The following is a 16,048-nucleotide window of genomic DNA, read 5'->3' as shown; positions in this document are numbered from 1 at the left end:
TATTTCAAGCTACCGATCACATTCTGAAATCACGAATCGGTTACAGTGAGTTAAGTACTATGCATGAACAAGGACTAGCCCGATCAGCAGTCCGATGGATTACTGATTCTACCACTTTTCCAGACGAAATAGTGGCACAAATGTTTCTGAAACTGCCCCCAGCCGAGCAACGACTGGTGGGTATGTATATGATCCAGCACCTCATCACTCTGTATGAGGGTCAACATTCTGATCCAGGTCCGTTACACGATATTCTGAACGAGTTACTCCAGTATAGATGGAGAGGTCTAGGTACCGATTTAATAAGTGTCATTCTAGAACAGCGCCACAAATATAGAACGTTCCTGAACCCACATTTTGTTCATGTCTCACCCCCAGAAAATAAGCCATTCTACATAGACAGACAGAATCCGTTACGAGAAGTCCACCCAGTCCAAGGGGCGGGGGGCGTAATGCAACGAGTGTTTGTATACACTCCGATTTCAAAGATGGAACTTCTTGAAATGAAGAAATTAATTCCCTGTCATGACAAAGATCCAGCAGGGTTCCATAGAGAATTAAAAGACATGCTCCGTATGGGAGAATACACTTACCCAGATATCATTAAAATGTTAAAGGTTCTGCTACCCGCAGGGGTGTATGAAAAGTTAAAAGAAAAAGAATGGGAGGTGGGAGAGAAAAAGATCGATTGGACAGCTCTAGAAGCTGAAGACAAGGCACGAGTACCAGGTACCGGTCTTGGAGATAAATGTAAAGAATTACCAGAATTATTGATTCAAGTTTTACCCAGATTATTGACAACGAGGAAGGAAGACTGGGATGCAATCTCAGCCTGTAAACAGAAACAAGATGAAGATATTAGTGATTTTTATTCTAGATTTGAGAAATGTTTCAGTATTAACAGTGGTCTCAAGACAAGTAGTGAGTCATACCCTCACCTTTTCGTTACTAAATTAGTCGAGAATTCAAGTCCACAAATTAAAAATCGAGTTTTGAAAGTCGAAAGCACCTGGCAAGCAAATACTCCGTCCCAGATGCTCCAGATGCTTCAGTACCACCAGAATAGAATCAGAGAAGAGCAAGAACACGAAAGAAAACGTATGAAAGACACGAAAATGAAAGTGCTAGTTGCACAATCTGTTCCTCAAGACAGTCAGAAGAGGGGTCCAAATCAAGCCAATCAAGCCAGTCATCCTGCAGCTCCCGTTAAAGGGAACTGCAATTATTGTAAACAGCCAGGTCATTTTATAAACGAGTGTGCAGTTCTGAAACATAACATAGCTACTGGTAAGACTAAAGAAAGACCACGTCCGCCTAGACAAGAACAAGTTTCACAGATTCCTCAGCCACAGAATGCACAACAGACAGTTACCGCACCGCAGCCTATAGCTGCAACACAGCACGTTACATCACAGATGTACCAGTATGCACAGTCTGAGTATCCAGAGTACCAGTCATATTCATGAAACAGCCTAGAGAGGGAGGTAGGCTTGCCTCTCATCGAGATACCTGTAGATCAAGAAGGTCCTTATGTTCACAGTCAAGTATTAGGGAAAGACAGAAAGTTTTTGATCGATACAGGGGCAAGTAGGACCACAATTAGTCATGCCGAAGTTCCAGGGGCTCCGCTCTCAGGCTCAAGAAATGTTTCCCTTGGATTTTCAGGAAAACCAATAGTTAACGAGATATCTAAGCCAGTTACTCTAGAAGTAGGTCCATTGTCCCGAACTACTGATCTGTTACTTACTAAGTCATGTCCAGAAAATCTGTTAGGCATTAAGACACTGAAAGAATTAGGTGCAGTTATTTGCTGTTCCCCAGAGGGAATACGTCTGTTCCTACGTGACTTTAAGGGTCACTATGTATTACGAGATTTTGATTCAAGATTGTCTAATGTTCCGCAGCATTTATGGGCGCAAGGTCCAACTGATGTAGGTTATATGCAAATCACACCCTATCGTGTGACTCTCAAGCCAGGTGTAGTGTTACCCCGAATCAGACAGTACAGATTGCCACCTGAGGCTGTAGCAGCCTTATCCAAAATTATTGACGAGCTCATGGCTCAAGGAGTAGTCGTAGAAACTGACTCCAATGTATGTAATTCTCCGATCATTCCAGTCATGAAACGTACTGATCCAAATGCACCCCCAGTATATCGATTAGTGATTGATTTACGAGAGCTTAATAAATGTATTATTCCTCAGTACCCAGTTGTTCCAGACATCTCTTCCCTGTTAACAGCCATTGATTCCGAAGCCATGTTTTTCACTGTCATTGACCTCAAGAATGCATTTTTCAGTGTTCCGATTCATCCAGACAGCCAGTTTCTTTTCGGATTTTGTTTAAATGGAAGGAGCTATATGTTCACACGCGCTCCTCAAGGTTTCACAGAAAGCCCTAGTATTTACAGTCAAGCACTCAAGAGACAGCTAGACAATATTCACATGCCAACTGACACTGCCCTGCTCCAGTATGTCGATGATCTACTGATCACAGCCCGTTCTGAACGTGATTGCGAGCGTGCATCACTGACAGTTTTGTATTTCCTTGCCGAGATGGGGCACAAGGTGTCACCTTCGAAGCTTCAATTCTGTGTCCAGCAAGTGGTATACTTAGGACACTTGCTGTCCAAGAGGGGTAGGCAGTTGACACCAGACCGTATCCAGTTAATAGCGAGTCTTCCCCAGCCCAGAACCCAGAAGGAGGTACGTGCTTTTATCGGCCTTACTTCTTATTGTAGACAATGGATTCCCCAGTATGCATTTCTAGCCAAGCCACTGATACAGTTAACGACACAGGAGGCAGCCGTATCGACTGTCCTCCCTTGGACATCTGAACATACACTTAGTTTCAACGAGTTAAAGAAAGCCTTATGTCAAGCTCCAGTTCTAGCTACACCGAACTACAGTAAGCCTTTTACACTTTTTGTTACTGAACGCGAAGGTACAGCATTATCTGTTCTCACACAAGATCAAGCAGGACAATACAAGCCCTGTGCTTATTTTTCGAGCACACTAGATCCAGTCGCCCAGGCGTTACCTGCGTGCCTCAAGTCAGTTGCAGCCACAGCACTAGCTATCAGACAAAGTGATTCCATAGTTTTAGGACATTCCCTGACAGTACAAGTTCCACATTCCGTGGAAGTTCTTTTAAACCGAACACAAACTCAGCACTTGACAATTGCACGTTTAACAGGTTATGAATTGACACTGTTCCAGCCACACATAGAAATCAGACGCTGCAACGTTCTGAATCCTGCTACACTGTTACCATCAGTTAATTCAAATCCAGACCCACATGATTGTGTGGAAGTAGTTAACATTACGACTAAGTCAAGACAAGACCTGACAGATATTCCGTTACCAGATCCTGACCTGACACTTTATGTGGATGGTTCATGTATGAGAACTAGTACAGGAGAACTAGTCGCTGCATATGCAGTGACTACTGACACTGAAGTTATTGAAACACACCGTATTGATACCCTGTCCGCTCAAGCAGCAGAGCTAGTCGCTCTGACACAAGCCTGTATACATGCCAAGAACCTGAAAGTTAATGTTTACACAGATTCACGTTACGCATTCGGAGTTGTACACGACTTCGGAGTACTTTGGCAGGAGAGAGGTTTCATGACTTCTCATGGAACCAAGATTCAGCATGGTCTCCTTATTCAAGCCCTGTTAGATGCCATACATTTACCGACATCTATTGCTATCATGAAATGCAAAGCACATACGAAAGTCACAGACATTATTTCCCAAGGTAATGATCTAGCAGACCGTACAGCCAAGCTTACAGCACAGACTCCAGACATTCCAGTTAATCAGACACATACTCCAGATCCGATTACATGCATGACAGTTAAAGACCCTACACAAGATGTCATGGATATACAGTTACACGCTACTCCCGATGAAATCAAGAAATGGTCTGAACAAGGAGGGGTCCAGACAGATCAAGGATGGTTAACAAAGGGTAGAGCCACATGGTTTCTCCCCGATTCTATGGTTCAAGTCATTATCAATACCGCACATAGTCCAGCACATTTAGGAGAAAAAGCTATGTTAGACAGTATCCAGAACATTTGGTTCAACAAGTATTTACGAGCTGCAGCCAAACAGAAAGTCCGTACCTGTATGATATGTTGTCAGTTTAACCCAGGTAAAAGTGTCCCGGTGGAACAAGGTGGTTTCCAGCCCCCTGACCACCCTTTTGAGGTCCTCCAGATGGATTATATTCAGATGGAGCGATGTCGAGGTTTCAAGTATGTCCTTGTAGTTGTATGCGCTTTGTCCAGGTGGACAGAAGCATATCCAGTCCCAGATTACACAGCCGCGACCACTGCCAAGCAGTTGGTTCGTGAATTTTTCCCTAGATATGGACTCCCTAGAGTCGTATATTCTGATAACGGTCAGCCATTCTCCTCAGAGTTAATGAAGCACGTTTCCCTTTTGTTAGGGTACCAGTGGAAGTTTCATTGTGTACGCCATCCTGAAGCAGCCGGTCTCGTAGAGAGACATAATCAGACTCTGAAAATCCGTATTGCAAAAGTCTGTAAGGACAAAGGTGTGGACTGGTTAATAGCTCTGCCAGTCGCTTTATTTTATATGCGCATGGTCGCACATTCCAGATCAGGTCTGTCCCCGTATGAGGTCGTATTCGGCCGCCCCCCTAACATGTGGGGTACTCCTAGACCCCGAAGTATTACCGATGTTTCATGTAATATGCTGACAGATTACCTAGCTTCCTTGATGTCTGCCCTCAACTCATGTCGTTCACAGGTTGCCGCCGCATTTCCAGACAATACCGAGGTGGCACCGCACGAGATCGTTCCAGGCTCCCTTGTAATGGTCCGGAATTTCGACAGATCAAGTCCGCTGGAACCACGTTGGAAGGAGCCACGTCAGGTCCTCTTGACCACCCGAACTGCCGTCAAGTTGGAAGGCAGGAAGGGGTGGGTCCACCTTTCTCATGTAAAACTTTTCAATGGATTGAAATCAGTCTCCAAAAACATTTCCAAGGATTCCCAGGATTCAAAGGACTGCCAGAATATTGCTCTTAAGGACTGTCCCGCACAAGACATTATTACAACCCCTCCCTTGTTAGAGAAAACTCCGCAACAGGAGTATAAGTTAAAGCTCAGGTCTAGTAAAATAAGTCAGTCAGTTTGATTGTATAAGTCCTCCCCTAGGTGAAACGGTTAGATTGTTTCTGACATGTATAAAATAGACCCCCATAGTGAGAGAGTCAGTCGAAGTTCACTTCAATGTATCGTTTTTCTGAGTTTCATATTATTCATCAGCATTTTTGATTTCCTGCACTAGCTACGCACTTTTCCTGTGTTTTCCAGTTCCTCATGTAAATATGTCTACTAATGCTACAGTAGAGCACACGTTTAGTGATCTGCCTCCTCACGAATATTCTTACCGCCTCGCTATGCGTAACAACACATTTATCCGTATGTTACATTATTCACACCAGACCAGCAATGCCACAAATTGTTGGGTGTGTGGTCGACTCCCCCCTTTCCAGACACCGAAGGGAGTTCTGCCACTTTTTCCTTATCCATTCTCACATAATGGTTCGTGTGGAGCATGGTCCACGTTAACGTCATCCTCAACAGATATGTCTTTTCTTAACAGTACATGTTTTCCAGACAAGCAAGGTCTCCCCCACAGAACAGGTTTAGATCTAGAAAATGAAGTTTATAATTTAGGTAATTATTCGTCGAATTTCATGGTCCTGAATGTTCAGTCTGATACTACTCCAGACTTACCTGCTATTTCAGTACTACCAGTCAAAGGCGAATTATGTGTCCGTAATTATGGTTCTGTACACATAGGTCATAGTGAATGTACTACTGTTATCAAGTATAGTGACAGTGGGAAATCTGTTTTCAAAGCTTCACGTCATTCTTATTTTATTTGTGGTCAAACTGCATATGTCCGTCTGCCCCTCGATTGGGAGGGAACCTGTTACATTGCCTTCCTACTGCCACCTGTTTTCCTAGCCCCATCTGATTATCACAGAAACACACATCTAGTACACATTAGACATAGAAGGGAGTCCCCAATTGTCGATTATACTGAAACTACTCTAGAACAGTATACAGATTTCAATAAAGGTTTCTTCTTTTTTATAGGACCTGTCCAGAATAGTAAACTGATCCGTAGGTTAACAAGAACCCTTGAAGCTGTAGTTAATGAGACTGCCTCTGCTCTAGGTAACCTAACCGAAGAACAATCTGCCATGAGATTTGTCGTTTTGCAAAATCGTCTCGTCCTTGACGTCATACTGGCCGATAGGGGCGGGGCCTGTAGAGTCATCGGATCTAGTTGCTGCATTTTCATTCCAAATAACGCGCCGTCTGTTTATTCAGCTATAACCAGACTCCATAAAATTGCCCATCTGTTACATCAAGATCCAGGCACCTGGACATGGTCCGGTTGGTTCTGGAATATACTTTCCGCATGGGGATGGAAAGTCCTGTCCTTTCTAGGTATTGCAGTAGCGATCATATTTAGCTGCTGCCTCTGTATACAATGTGGCCCTGCGATTTGCAGCATGTGTGCTACCTCTTGTATTCCTAGTCCCAAGCCCCGTTCTGAATCCCGTTCCAAGACAATTCGAGACGAGCAAATGGTACTGTATGAAATGATAGATGGTATCATGAAAATTGATGTTTCCTGATGGAAACGTAGTGACAAGGAGGGAATGTGGAAAAGTAAATTTTGCCATGTTCTGTGTCCCTACGCCTCATCCATCATATGTTATGTGTGCATGACCAATATGCATATGTTATTCCCCATGCCTGATTAATGGCGCAATTACAGTTGTGTCCACCTCTGGTATGTCATTTTCCAGTCCTCGTGAATACTACGAATATCAGGCCTATGTAAAGTAATGTTGCCACGTTTCTCAGTGTACACGTTATTCCATTATAAAATCCCCGTTTCCAGGCCTCAAAAGGGCCCGGACCACAGATTCAGCTTCTGTCTCCTGAAAGCCTCGCTGAGGAGCGATACAGCCCCCACCTGTATCCTCGACCCTTCACTTACTTCCTGCCTCGCAGTGCCCGGTGCAGCTTGGCTCTGCCTCTGAGTCTGCCAAAAGTATGTTATAGTTCCAGCTATCAGTTCAGTCCTCCTCCTCTGCATTCCTAAGCTACTGAACTGCATCAATAGTTTCCGTCATTGTCTAGCCTTCTCGTCTCCATGTTAGAGAAATACTGTATTTAATGGTCATTTAGTATTCTTCATCACGCACTACATGTAGAATAATGCATGGTCCAGTCTTAGAGTCAAGTTAGCTTTTCCCCTCATGACTTCTAGTTTATATCAACATGTTCCCTAAACATTAGATACCAGATAGGGTTTAGGTACATGTCGCTCCGACCCTCCAGACTTTAGTCTCTGCTCCTAGCACAGAGTTCGTAGCCCCCAGCTTCTCCTAGTAACACGTCATTGCCAGTTTTCGCGCACCATTAGGTTAGAGGTCCCGGCTCCTTAGGTAGCCCCCTCCTATGTTTCCGCCCATTCATGACATATTCTGTTACGTTTTGCATCACATGTCTATGTATACTCCCAGTTACACCTCTTTTTACTGTTATCTTTCGCGACTGCTACGCGTCACGCCTTCTGCTCCACCCACTGCTACGCCTACTGCAATGTAATGCTATGTGTTCGCGCTATGTATATATGCCTGTGTTTTGTTATTGAATGTTAGCGCGCTCATCCCAGACCTAGCCCCAGCAGCTGCTGGGTCATCCTATGCAGGTTGTCCTGATCCAGTCCTTATGCTGTAATAAACCTGCAGAAACTCCTACTACCTCGAATCTTGACTCTTATTTATTGAGCTATCTGTTATGCTATAAGTCTAGTCAAAAATAGGGTATTATTTATTTATTTACCACAAAAAAGAAGAGCATGTTCCTTTTCTGTATAACATGTCCTAACAGTAAAAACATGATTGCCGTTTTCACTGTAGCAAGGCCAGTGTTGCCAGTGATTAACATGGAGTTTCACTCGCCACCATGCTAAGTGCCAACTTTCATTTGGGACCTCCAAAGATATTACTCCAAGGTATCAAATGAATCATTACATTAAGCCCAACCCATTGACGAGATGGGATTTAAAGTAACTTAACAGAAAGGCGACTTTAAAAAGTCACCACTTTGTTGTCCAAACCCACCGTTTATCTGCCACAGTTGTCACCAGAGACAACATGCTGCCCCTGCTAGGAACTGTGAAGCCTCCCAGAACAGGGAACAAACAGAACTGCTAAAGGGAGGAGGTGTGACCTCCTCCAGCAGGATGACTAACGGGAGGTGGCCACACATGGCCCACCTTCAAAGAGGCTACTGCCTCAGTGAAGCAAATGGCAATCGCACCTTTACCTGCCCGCGCCTTTTTATAGGGAGACAGGCTGGCATCACATCTACAGGTGGAAAACCTGTTGCTGTGCTGGTTTTCCAGGAAGAGTGGCTCATTATACTATGTACATCCCAGGGTTGTGCCTAGGGCTCCTCGCAGGGAAAGAAGGTTGCGCCATCTTGATATAGGGTAGAGACGTAGGGTGGCCAAACCCTCTGGAGGAGATGTAAAGTGTGTAGGGTAGCCTCTTGGGAACTATTGGCTAGGGAGTCGTCCCCTCCCACTAACGAGAAGATGGCATTAAAGAGGCACACGAGACCCACAGTCCTACGGACACCACCCGACTGGCAAGAAGACAGAAAAGAGAGTGCTGCTCCCTGACCCAGCAAAGCAAGGCTGAAGTAAGGAAGGAGTGTACCTGCTGAAGTCAAGCGACTGGCAAAGAGGACAGCATTTGCTGTTCCTAATCCTTGCAAGAAGAGCTGTACTTGTGTCTAGAACTGATGCAAGGCTGCCCTGCTTCTCCCTGTACCCAACAAAGAGAGGCTGCACCAAAGACTGGACTGCACCTGCTGAACCTGTGGGAATAAAGAAGAAAGTCCCTGTAGTGGCCACTTGTGAAAAAAGAACCGCTTGTGCAAGGACAAAAGAGGTGATCCCAAGGGTAAGGTGGCTAGTCCCACGTACAGCACCAGGGAGACAAAAGCTGAAGGAAGCCTTCCCTTAATGAGAGCCCAGCTGCCCAGAATCACCTGCCCGCTGCTGGAATTGCTGACTAGGAAACTCAGTCCTGCCCTGCCCAAAGTGTCCCTAAGTCAGTGGGACTTGTGGCAGTCATCAAAAAGGCCCTCGTTCTCCCCAAAAAAAAAAAACCACTCAGCTGTTCAAAACTGCAGAAGACAGCTGTAACCGGAGGCCAGTTGACCAGTGGAATTGTGGGCGATCGAGAGTTGGAGAAGAAACCTGTAGTTCGTAGGCGTTGAGGTGGGCCCCAGAAACAATGCATTGCCTCCACTGCACTAACATTTTTTCAGCACCAGGACCCCTTCTTGGCCACAACAGCAATCCTGGTGAAATCTTACATGAAGACGGAGTCTATAGGATCCGGAGGGTACGTGTCTCCTTGGACTTAAGTGTTCCCCAGGACTCGCTCCCAAGCCATTGTAATGTAAAAGATACCGGCAAGGGAATTTATTTCAAAATAATAAATGACTTACAGAAGTCAGACTGTATCATATGAATATCAATTTATCCGACTAAACTACATTGGGATCTCTACATAATTTTATCTTAAACCACCTTTTTTATGAGATGTGGAATAAACAATCAAATGAGAGAATAGCAACATGGGACATCTTTATAGCAAAAGATTCTTTTATATATGTAAATATTTAAAAATTAATAGGGTACAAATCATTTCACAGATTTAATCAGAATTTCAAATGCCAAAGTAATACATAAATTGTCATATCAAAGATCTGAATAAAAAGTCCAATCAATATAAATTAATTACAAGTGACTACTATTGTTCTTATAGTAAATGTCAGATGCATAATTAATAGCCAGCGTAGAGATGGACTTAGCAGTCATTGTGGCAGTAAAAAGATAGGATTTGTAGTCATGCTAACCCGTTCGCTCAGGAACCGCCATGCCAATTACAAAGATTTATTGGAACTTAAAATAATGTACTTACCTTTGAAAAATCATACCTCTGGCTCCCCTGGATAGATTTTTGTTTAAGATAAAAATACACAATTTTTATAAACTTGTTTTGAATTTTTATTTGATCATTTCTTATTTACCCGTTGGTTTGGTGCTTCTAAGCTAATGCTTTGCTGCTTGCTCCTTTCATAAAGTCTGACCGCTCCGCACCACAGCTACCCAGGACTGAGCTAAAGGATTTGTTAAAGCAACCTAAGTGAACCGGATAAAGATTGTGACATTACAAGGGCAGGTCTCACAATCACACCATCCATGATCCAGTGACCGTCCACTTTTGCTTGAATGTGTCCTACCTTTCACTCAGCACAGCATTACACTGCCCTGCGGCTAGGTTAGCACTTTATAAATAGCACAGACACAGTCCAATCTTTACTTGTGCTTTAACAGGATTGATCAGCTATTGCTTTGCAGAGTCCTGTGTTAGTGCACAGTAGGTAATGGCGCTTTCATACAATGATCATGCAGTTTGCAAGTCTGATGTTCTGGAGTGCCTCGTTGTGACGTCAAGGATACTTTATTATCAATGGTTATTGCTCCTTCACATGCAAGCTGACGAGGGGCCGTACTACCTTTCCTCCTATTATGGCTCATAAACGTTCAACGGTATTGGATTGGATGCTTCTTGTACGTTTCCTTATTATACTGCCCCCGGTGAAGGTCCGCTCAGCCCCACTGTTCTCAAGTGATGGTTTAACACAGCAAATTACACGCTCCATCATGATGAGCTTCATGCACACCTCCAGTTCCACAGAGAACCTGTGGCCTGTGCCCCAAGTCATGTTATGCCAGAACAGACTTCTCCCTGGTTTATTTGCCACACAGCTCTTTAATGCAGTTTAGGTACCATGGGTGAGCAAATCTCAGCTCACAGGCAATGTCAAAAGGGACTATGCACGGCTCGGGGCTAACACATTCCAAGGCCATACATCAAGCATACGTTGCAGCTTAACACAAATTTCATCCGCCTCCAATACACACCAGCATTCACCTGCACAGCACACCAACTTACATTGCTGCCCCGCATTTTGGGGCTTTTCTTCCCAGGTCTGACAGGGCCTTTACTGTGCGCCACACTAGCACGGAACCCCGACACGTCGTTGAAGCTCTCCTTTGTGTTCCTCTTGGAGCCTTTTTTCTTGCCACCGAAGCCAAACTTCTGATCCTTGAAGCGTCTCTTTGCATTAGGTCTGGAGGAAGAAAACAAAGCACTGTTAAAGCCAACCAAAGACACAGGGACCAATAGACAGTTACCTACAATTAGCCACAGGTAAATGGCCCTGTAAACACCAGCAGTATGTGATAAGGATATCACCAGATCATCAGCTAAATCCACAGTCAAATGAACAAAATCAAAAACAATGACACCCAAGGTAGGAGCATCAACGGACTGTCCGATGCAGCTAATGCCCAAGACACTCAGAATAACAGGTCATCAGATGCAACTGCAGATCAGGATAAAGAGATCAACAGCTGAACAAACAGGAAAATGAGGGAACGGACACAACCATAGTTCGAGGTACAGTGACAAACCAATCATCAACTACAGCCCAAGAGCTCAAAGAACCATAAGCTGCAAGTACAGCCCAAGGGACGAGTGGATCTATGGATCAGCTGCAATTACTACACTACACAAGAGGTTTGTGTCTGCTTGTTGTGGCAGAAAGATGTACAAGTGAGGGCGATGACACATCCCTTATCAACTCTTACATAAATGCTCTTCACAATGTACTGATTGTGTTACAGCTGGTAAAAGGGGATATATGCAGCCTATTGCAGAGCTCTGTTTCGCCCATTTGCAGCTTTACTTGCTGTTACCCGTTTTCAGAACAGTCAAGTTATGAATACATATGTTCACCTTTACTCATTAAACATGTGCATTAAATGAAAAGGAATCAAAAATGCAAACACAGAAAGGTAAAGTGGGACGCTTGCATGAAGCAGCCTCCTCTGTGTTGTGTTGTTACCAATAAGAAGCACAAGAGGAACTTGTGGGTGCCGAGCAGGATCAGTGTAGTTCCTGTAAGCACACAGGGCAATGAGTCTAGTTTTGGGGGATTCAGACAAGCAAATACATCTAAGTACTAGAACTTTTGATAGCAGTACTGGTTTAAAAAGTAAATAAATAAAAAAAACTCATCATGGTGACCATTTTACTGGGGATCCTTATGCCCCTGTTCCGCCAAACTCAACGGTTTTCAGAGATGAAGGAAGTAGCACACTCCTTGCACAGGAATGTTTAATGCTGTCGGAGACGGGCACGTTTTCTGCCACAGGCTCTGCTCTTTCACAGATCCACTGAGTAGCATACCAGAGTCCTCCACATACAAGCTGAGGGTTGTGAGAAAGGGACTCTTTTGGATTGTATCCCCCTACTTTTTGCCTGGTTTTGATGTGGTTTTAACATAGCCCGCAGGGTCCCTGCCACCCAGGACTCCTGTGCCAGTGCTTCGTCCCCAAAACAGATCCACAATTGGTACTTCTGCCCCCTGTAAGTGGTACCCTGGGTACCTAGGTCCTGGGAGCTGAAGAGAACCACGGCACTGCTCTTGCAGCTTGCATGCCCCAGTGAGGGAGAAAACAAAGTCGACACAGCACCCTGTCTGGGTGCCATGCCAAACAGTACTGCCTATTCACAGGCAAGTCGCCCCTCTGGCAGGCCTCCCAGCCGTAATGCCTGAGCAGGCATGTCCCTACAATATTGTGGTCCAGTTTCCTAAAATTGTAGGTGCCAGGGAAGCCATAGAGAGTACATGGGCTGTAAACTGGACAACTCGAGTTTCACAGCACCATGGTGGCTTCACTGAACACAAGAGTGTTCGATACCAAACTCTTCCTTACAATAAATCCCACACTGATGTCAGTGTGGGATTTATTGTACCATAAACACAGAGGGCACCTCAGAGGTGCCCCCTGAATACCCTCGAAACCTGGTGTGGTCTCTTACCGGCTGTAGGCACCCAGCCACCACCAGACATGTTTCTGGACCCTTGAGTAGAGAGCCCATGCTCTCTGGGACCGGGAACAATGTACATACTGGGAAAAGGTGTCATACCTCCTCCCCAGGATGGGCCAGTGCTCCCCCACTTTGGGTGGGAAAACCGGCAGGAAAAATTCGAAAGATTAAGAAGCATGCCCACCCGTCAGGGCCAGGTCTATGCCTCCTCCCACAGAAGGGTGGTATAATAGAGGGTGCAGTCACCCTAGGTAAGGAGCCCATTGGCCCTACCTGCTAATCCCCTAAAACGCCTCCTAAACTTAGTATTTAGGTGGCTCCTCCAGACCTAGAAACTAGATCTGTGACAACCTAAGAGGACCGAAGACAACAAGAATGATGATGGATTCATTCCAGATCTGTGAATGCGGCTGAGTGCCTGAAACGTTTCAGCGCTCCGCCCTTCATCTTCTTGTGTTTGCTGAAGACGACTGCCTTGGACCCAGCCCTATCCACCTGTTTCTGCGAGCCTTCGACCTATCTTGCAGCCAGCGACCTCTGAAACCCCTAGGAGGACTGCTGCCTTGGAAAAAAGACTCTAATCACAGAAGTCAAAAGTCTAAGAACAGCTGATACACACAATTCATTAGCATTGTGGTAACATTCCTGTCTACCAATGTGAGGTAAGAGGGCAGAAATGGGGTCTACAAAGAGTTAAACAATGGGGCAACAAAAGGCCTCTTCACGGGGGACCAACCAGCGATGGGGATAGATTTTATTTATTTATTCAAAGTTTTATATAGCGCGAACAAGATCCTTACAGATATCAGAGCGCTTCACAAAGACAGGGTAGGGGCAATAGGGCTGAACAGAGATAGTGGGAGCAGTATAATAGTCACTAACATGGTAGGATAATAACATACATAAATCATATCAATATACAATCAGGTAAACAAGTAATATAAGACGGCACAAGTCATTGATCCCACTACAGAGGTGTTCAGGTACACCTTGGGTGTGTGGATGGCTTATACCAATGTTTTAGTATAGAGAGAACACTGAGTGGGGGCATCGGGAGAGTGAATCAGTAAACCAGCGTGTATCATATATTGGTCGGTAGTAAGAGAGTAGCGTAGTAGTGTCCCCATCAAGTAGAAGTATAGTGCCAAAGGACAAGGTGAACAGTGATACAGAGCAATGCAGAGTCTCTGATCCAGCACCTATAAGGTTCAGGAGATCATGGCCAGAAGGATGGTTTTCACCTCTTTCTTGAAGAGTGCAGTGGAGGAGATAAGCCTGGTTTCAGGAGGGAGCGCATTCCAGATCCTGGGTGCCATTCCTGAGAAGGAGCGCTTGTATGTTTTTTCCTTCCGGAATCTACGAGGTTTCAGGAGTAGATTTTTTGTACTTCTATTGGATCTCGAACCTCCTGATATAGACAACTTTTGAGGCAGGTAGTTGGGTGCATTGTGGTGCACGGCCGAGTGTGTCATAACTGCAATTTTTAGCTGTATTCTGGCTTCAAAAGGCAGCCATTTTAGGGACTTTAAGTCTGGGGATATATGCAAATGTTTCCTTGAGCCAGTAATGAGTCTCGCGGCAGCGTTCAGGGAGGCTCTTAAGGGTGCGATGAACTAATAGGTTTACATGTTGAGAAATCAAAAAGAACAAAGGACCCAAGAGGTCAAAAGCAGACCGGGATGACAAGGAGAACCATTAAATGGCCAGAAGACCAGCACAAACGTAGTTACAATAGGATAAGTATACAGAGTCGACCTTCACCAGAGTAGGAAAGGACCAGATCAGGGATCTCTAAGCTTTTCAAGTGAAGATGAAAAAATACAACCAACAACCCACAATTTGGCATCAGAGGAATGTCCAGAGACAGGCCAGAGATGCAAAAGCCAGATATTAAAATATACTGTAAGCAGCATAACAAAGTCACAATACATCATGACAAGTAGCAAGATTCCATCTGAAGGGCGGGTCCTCGTCGCAATAGGGCACAGCTGTGATATGGCCTTAAAAAGGGACACAATTTGTGTGTCCACTTAAACCATCCACAGTTAATATTACTATCTGGTCACAACAAATTCTCTCGCCCACTCGCTATGGCTATTTTTAGGGCCTACTCATCTGTTCAGACGAAATAGCTCGAGATGACATAGAAAAGGTGTCCTTTTCAGTAAGAAAGTGAAGAAGCAATAAATAAGCCTTTAAATCTAGTTTTTATCTCGTCACATTAGCTGTGCTTTGAAAGACAGAGGTCAAAGTCAACTTATGTCCTCTTACGAATTGCTGCTCATTTTGTCCTGAGACTAGGGTTTACAAAATTCTCCAATTTTGCAACCACAGAAAGAAAAGCAAAGTGAACCATTTAACAACTGTGCTGGTTTACAGGGAGGTAAAATGAAAGGCTGTCAGGTTTTTTTTTCTAACACACAACATTTAAATAGCTTGTAACTGAGCTGAACAAATATTCCAAAATATATTTCAGTAGTTCTGAAAGCACTTTTTAAAACTTCTGAAGTGTAATAGAAACAAAGATTTTAATAGGATCTGAACACTTTAGTTGGTGATGTGCAAATGAAAAATATTTGCTGGAAACCGATTTTGACACATTGTTTGTACACTATACAGTTTTATCAGTTGAGGTGTACGTCAGTGGGAAGGTTTGAGGCCATTTCAATGGAAATGTGCGGCCAGTAAAGGACAGTGCACTACCACATCATGCTTTAGGAATATATTTATTTAATAAAAGTGAGAGTTTTTAGCATGAATTCAGAAACATTCCTCAGGAACCTACCCGCCAAGCTTTGGGTTTCAGGGCAAGGCACAAAATTCTGACTGATATGACGGCCACTCTGTCCAGTAGATCAAGAGGGCATTCGACCGCCATGCGGATCCAGTCAGCGGATCAAAATTCAGGCAAAGAGTAAACACGAGGCTCATGCAGCATCTGGAGGAGCGTCTCGCTTTCTAGATCACATTGAGGATCGCCTGGGAAATGACCTTAGAGGTA

The 16,048-nt window shown here is 44.5% G+C and overlaps 1 protein-coding gene across 2 annotated transcripts in view; it reads right to left on the bottom strand.

Annotated features, from left to right (window-relative positions):
• The window catches only part of EBNA1BP2 (EBNA1 binding protein 2), a 161,647-nt gene that overhangs the window by 37,575 nt on the left and 108,024 nt on the right, over positions 1–16,048 (bottom strand). For both annotated transcript variants that reach the window (XM_078672394.1, XM_078672399.1), the window contains exon 9: positions 11,104–11,281. In XM_078672394.1, coding sequence (XP_078528520.1) covers positions 11,104–11,281 — 178 coding nt within the window. The remainder of the gene's footprint in view (positions 1–11,103; positions 11,282–16,048) is intronic.

Source organism: Lissotriton helveticus, chromosome 1_2, assembly GCF_964261635.1.
Source record: "Lissotriton helveticus chromosome 1_2, aLisHel1.1, whole genome shotgun sequence".
Classification (NCBI taxonomy): Eukaryota; Metazoa; Chordata; class Amphibia; order Caudata; family Salamandridae; genus Lissotriton; species Lissotriton helveticus.
The sequence above is the reverse complement of the archived record's forward strand: the minus strand, read 5'-3'. Positions and strand labels throughout refer to the sequence as shown.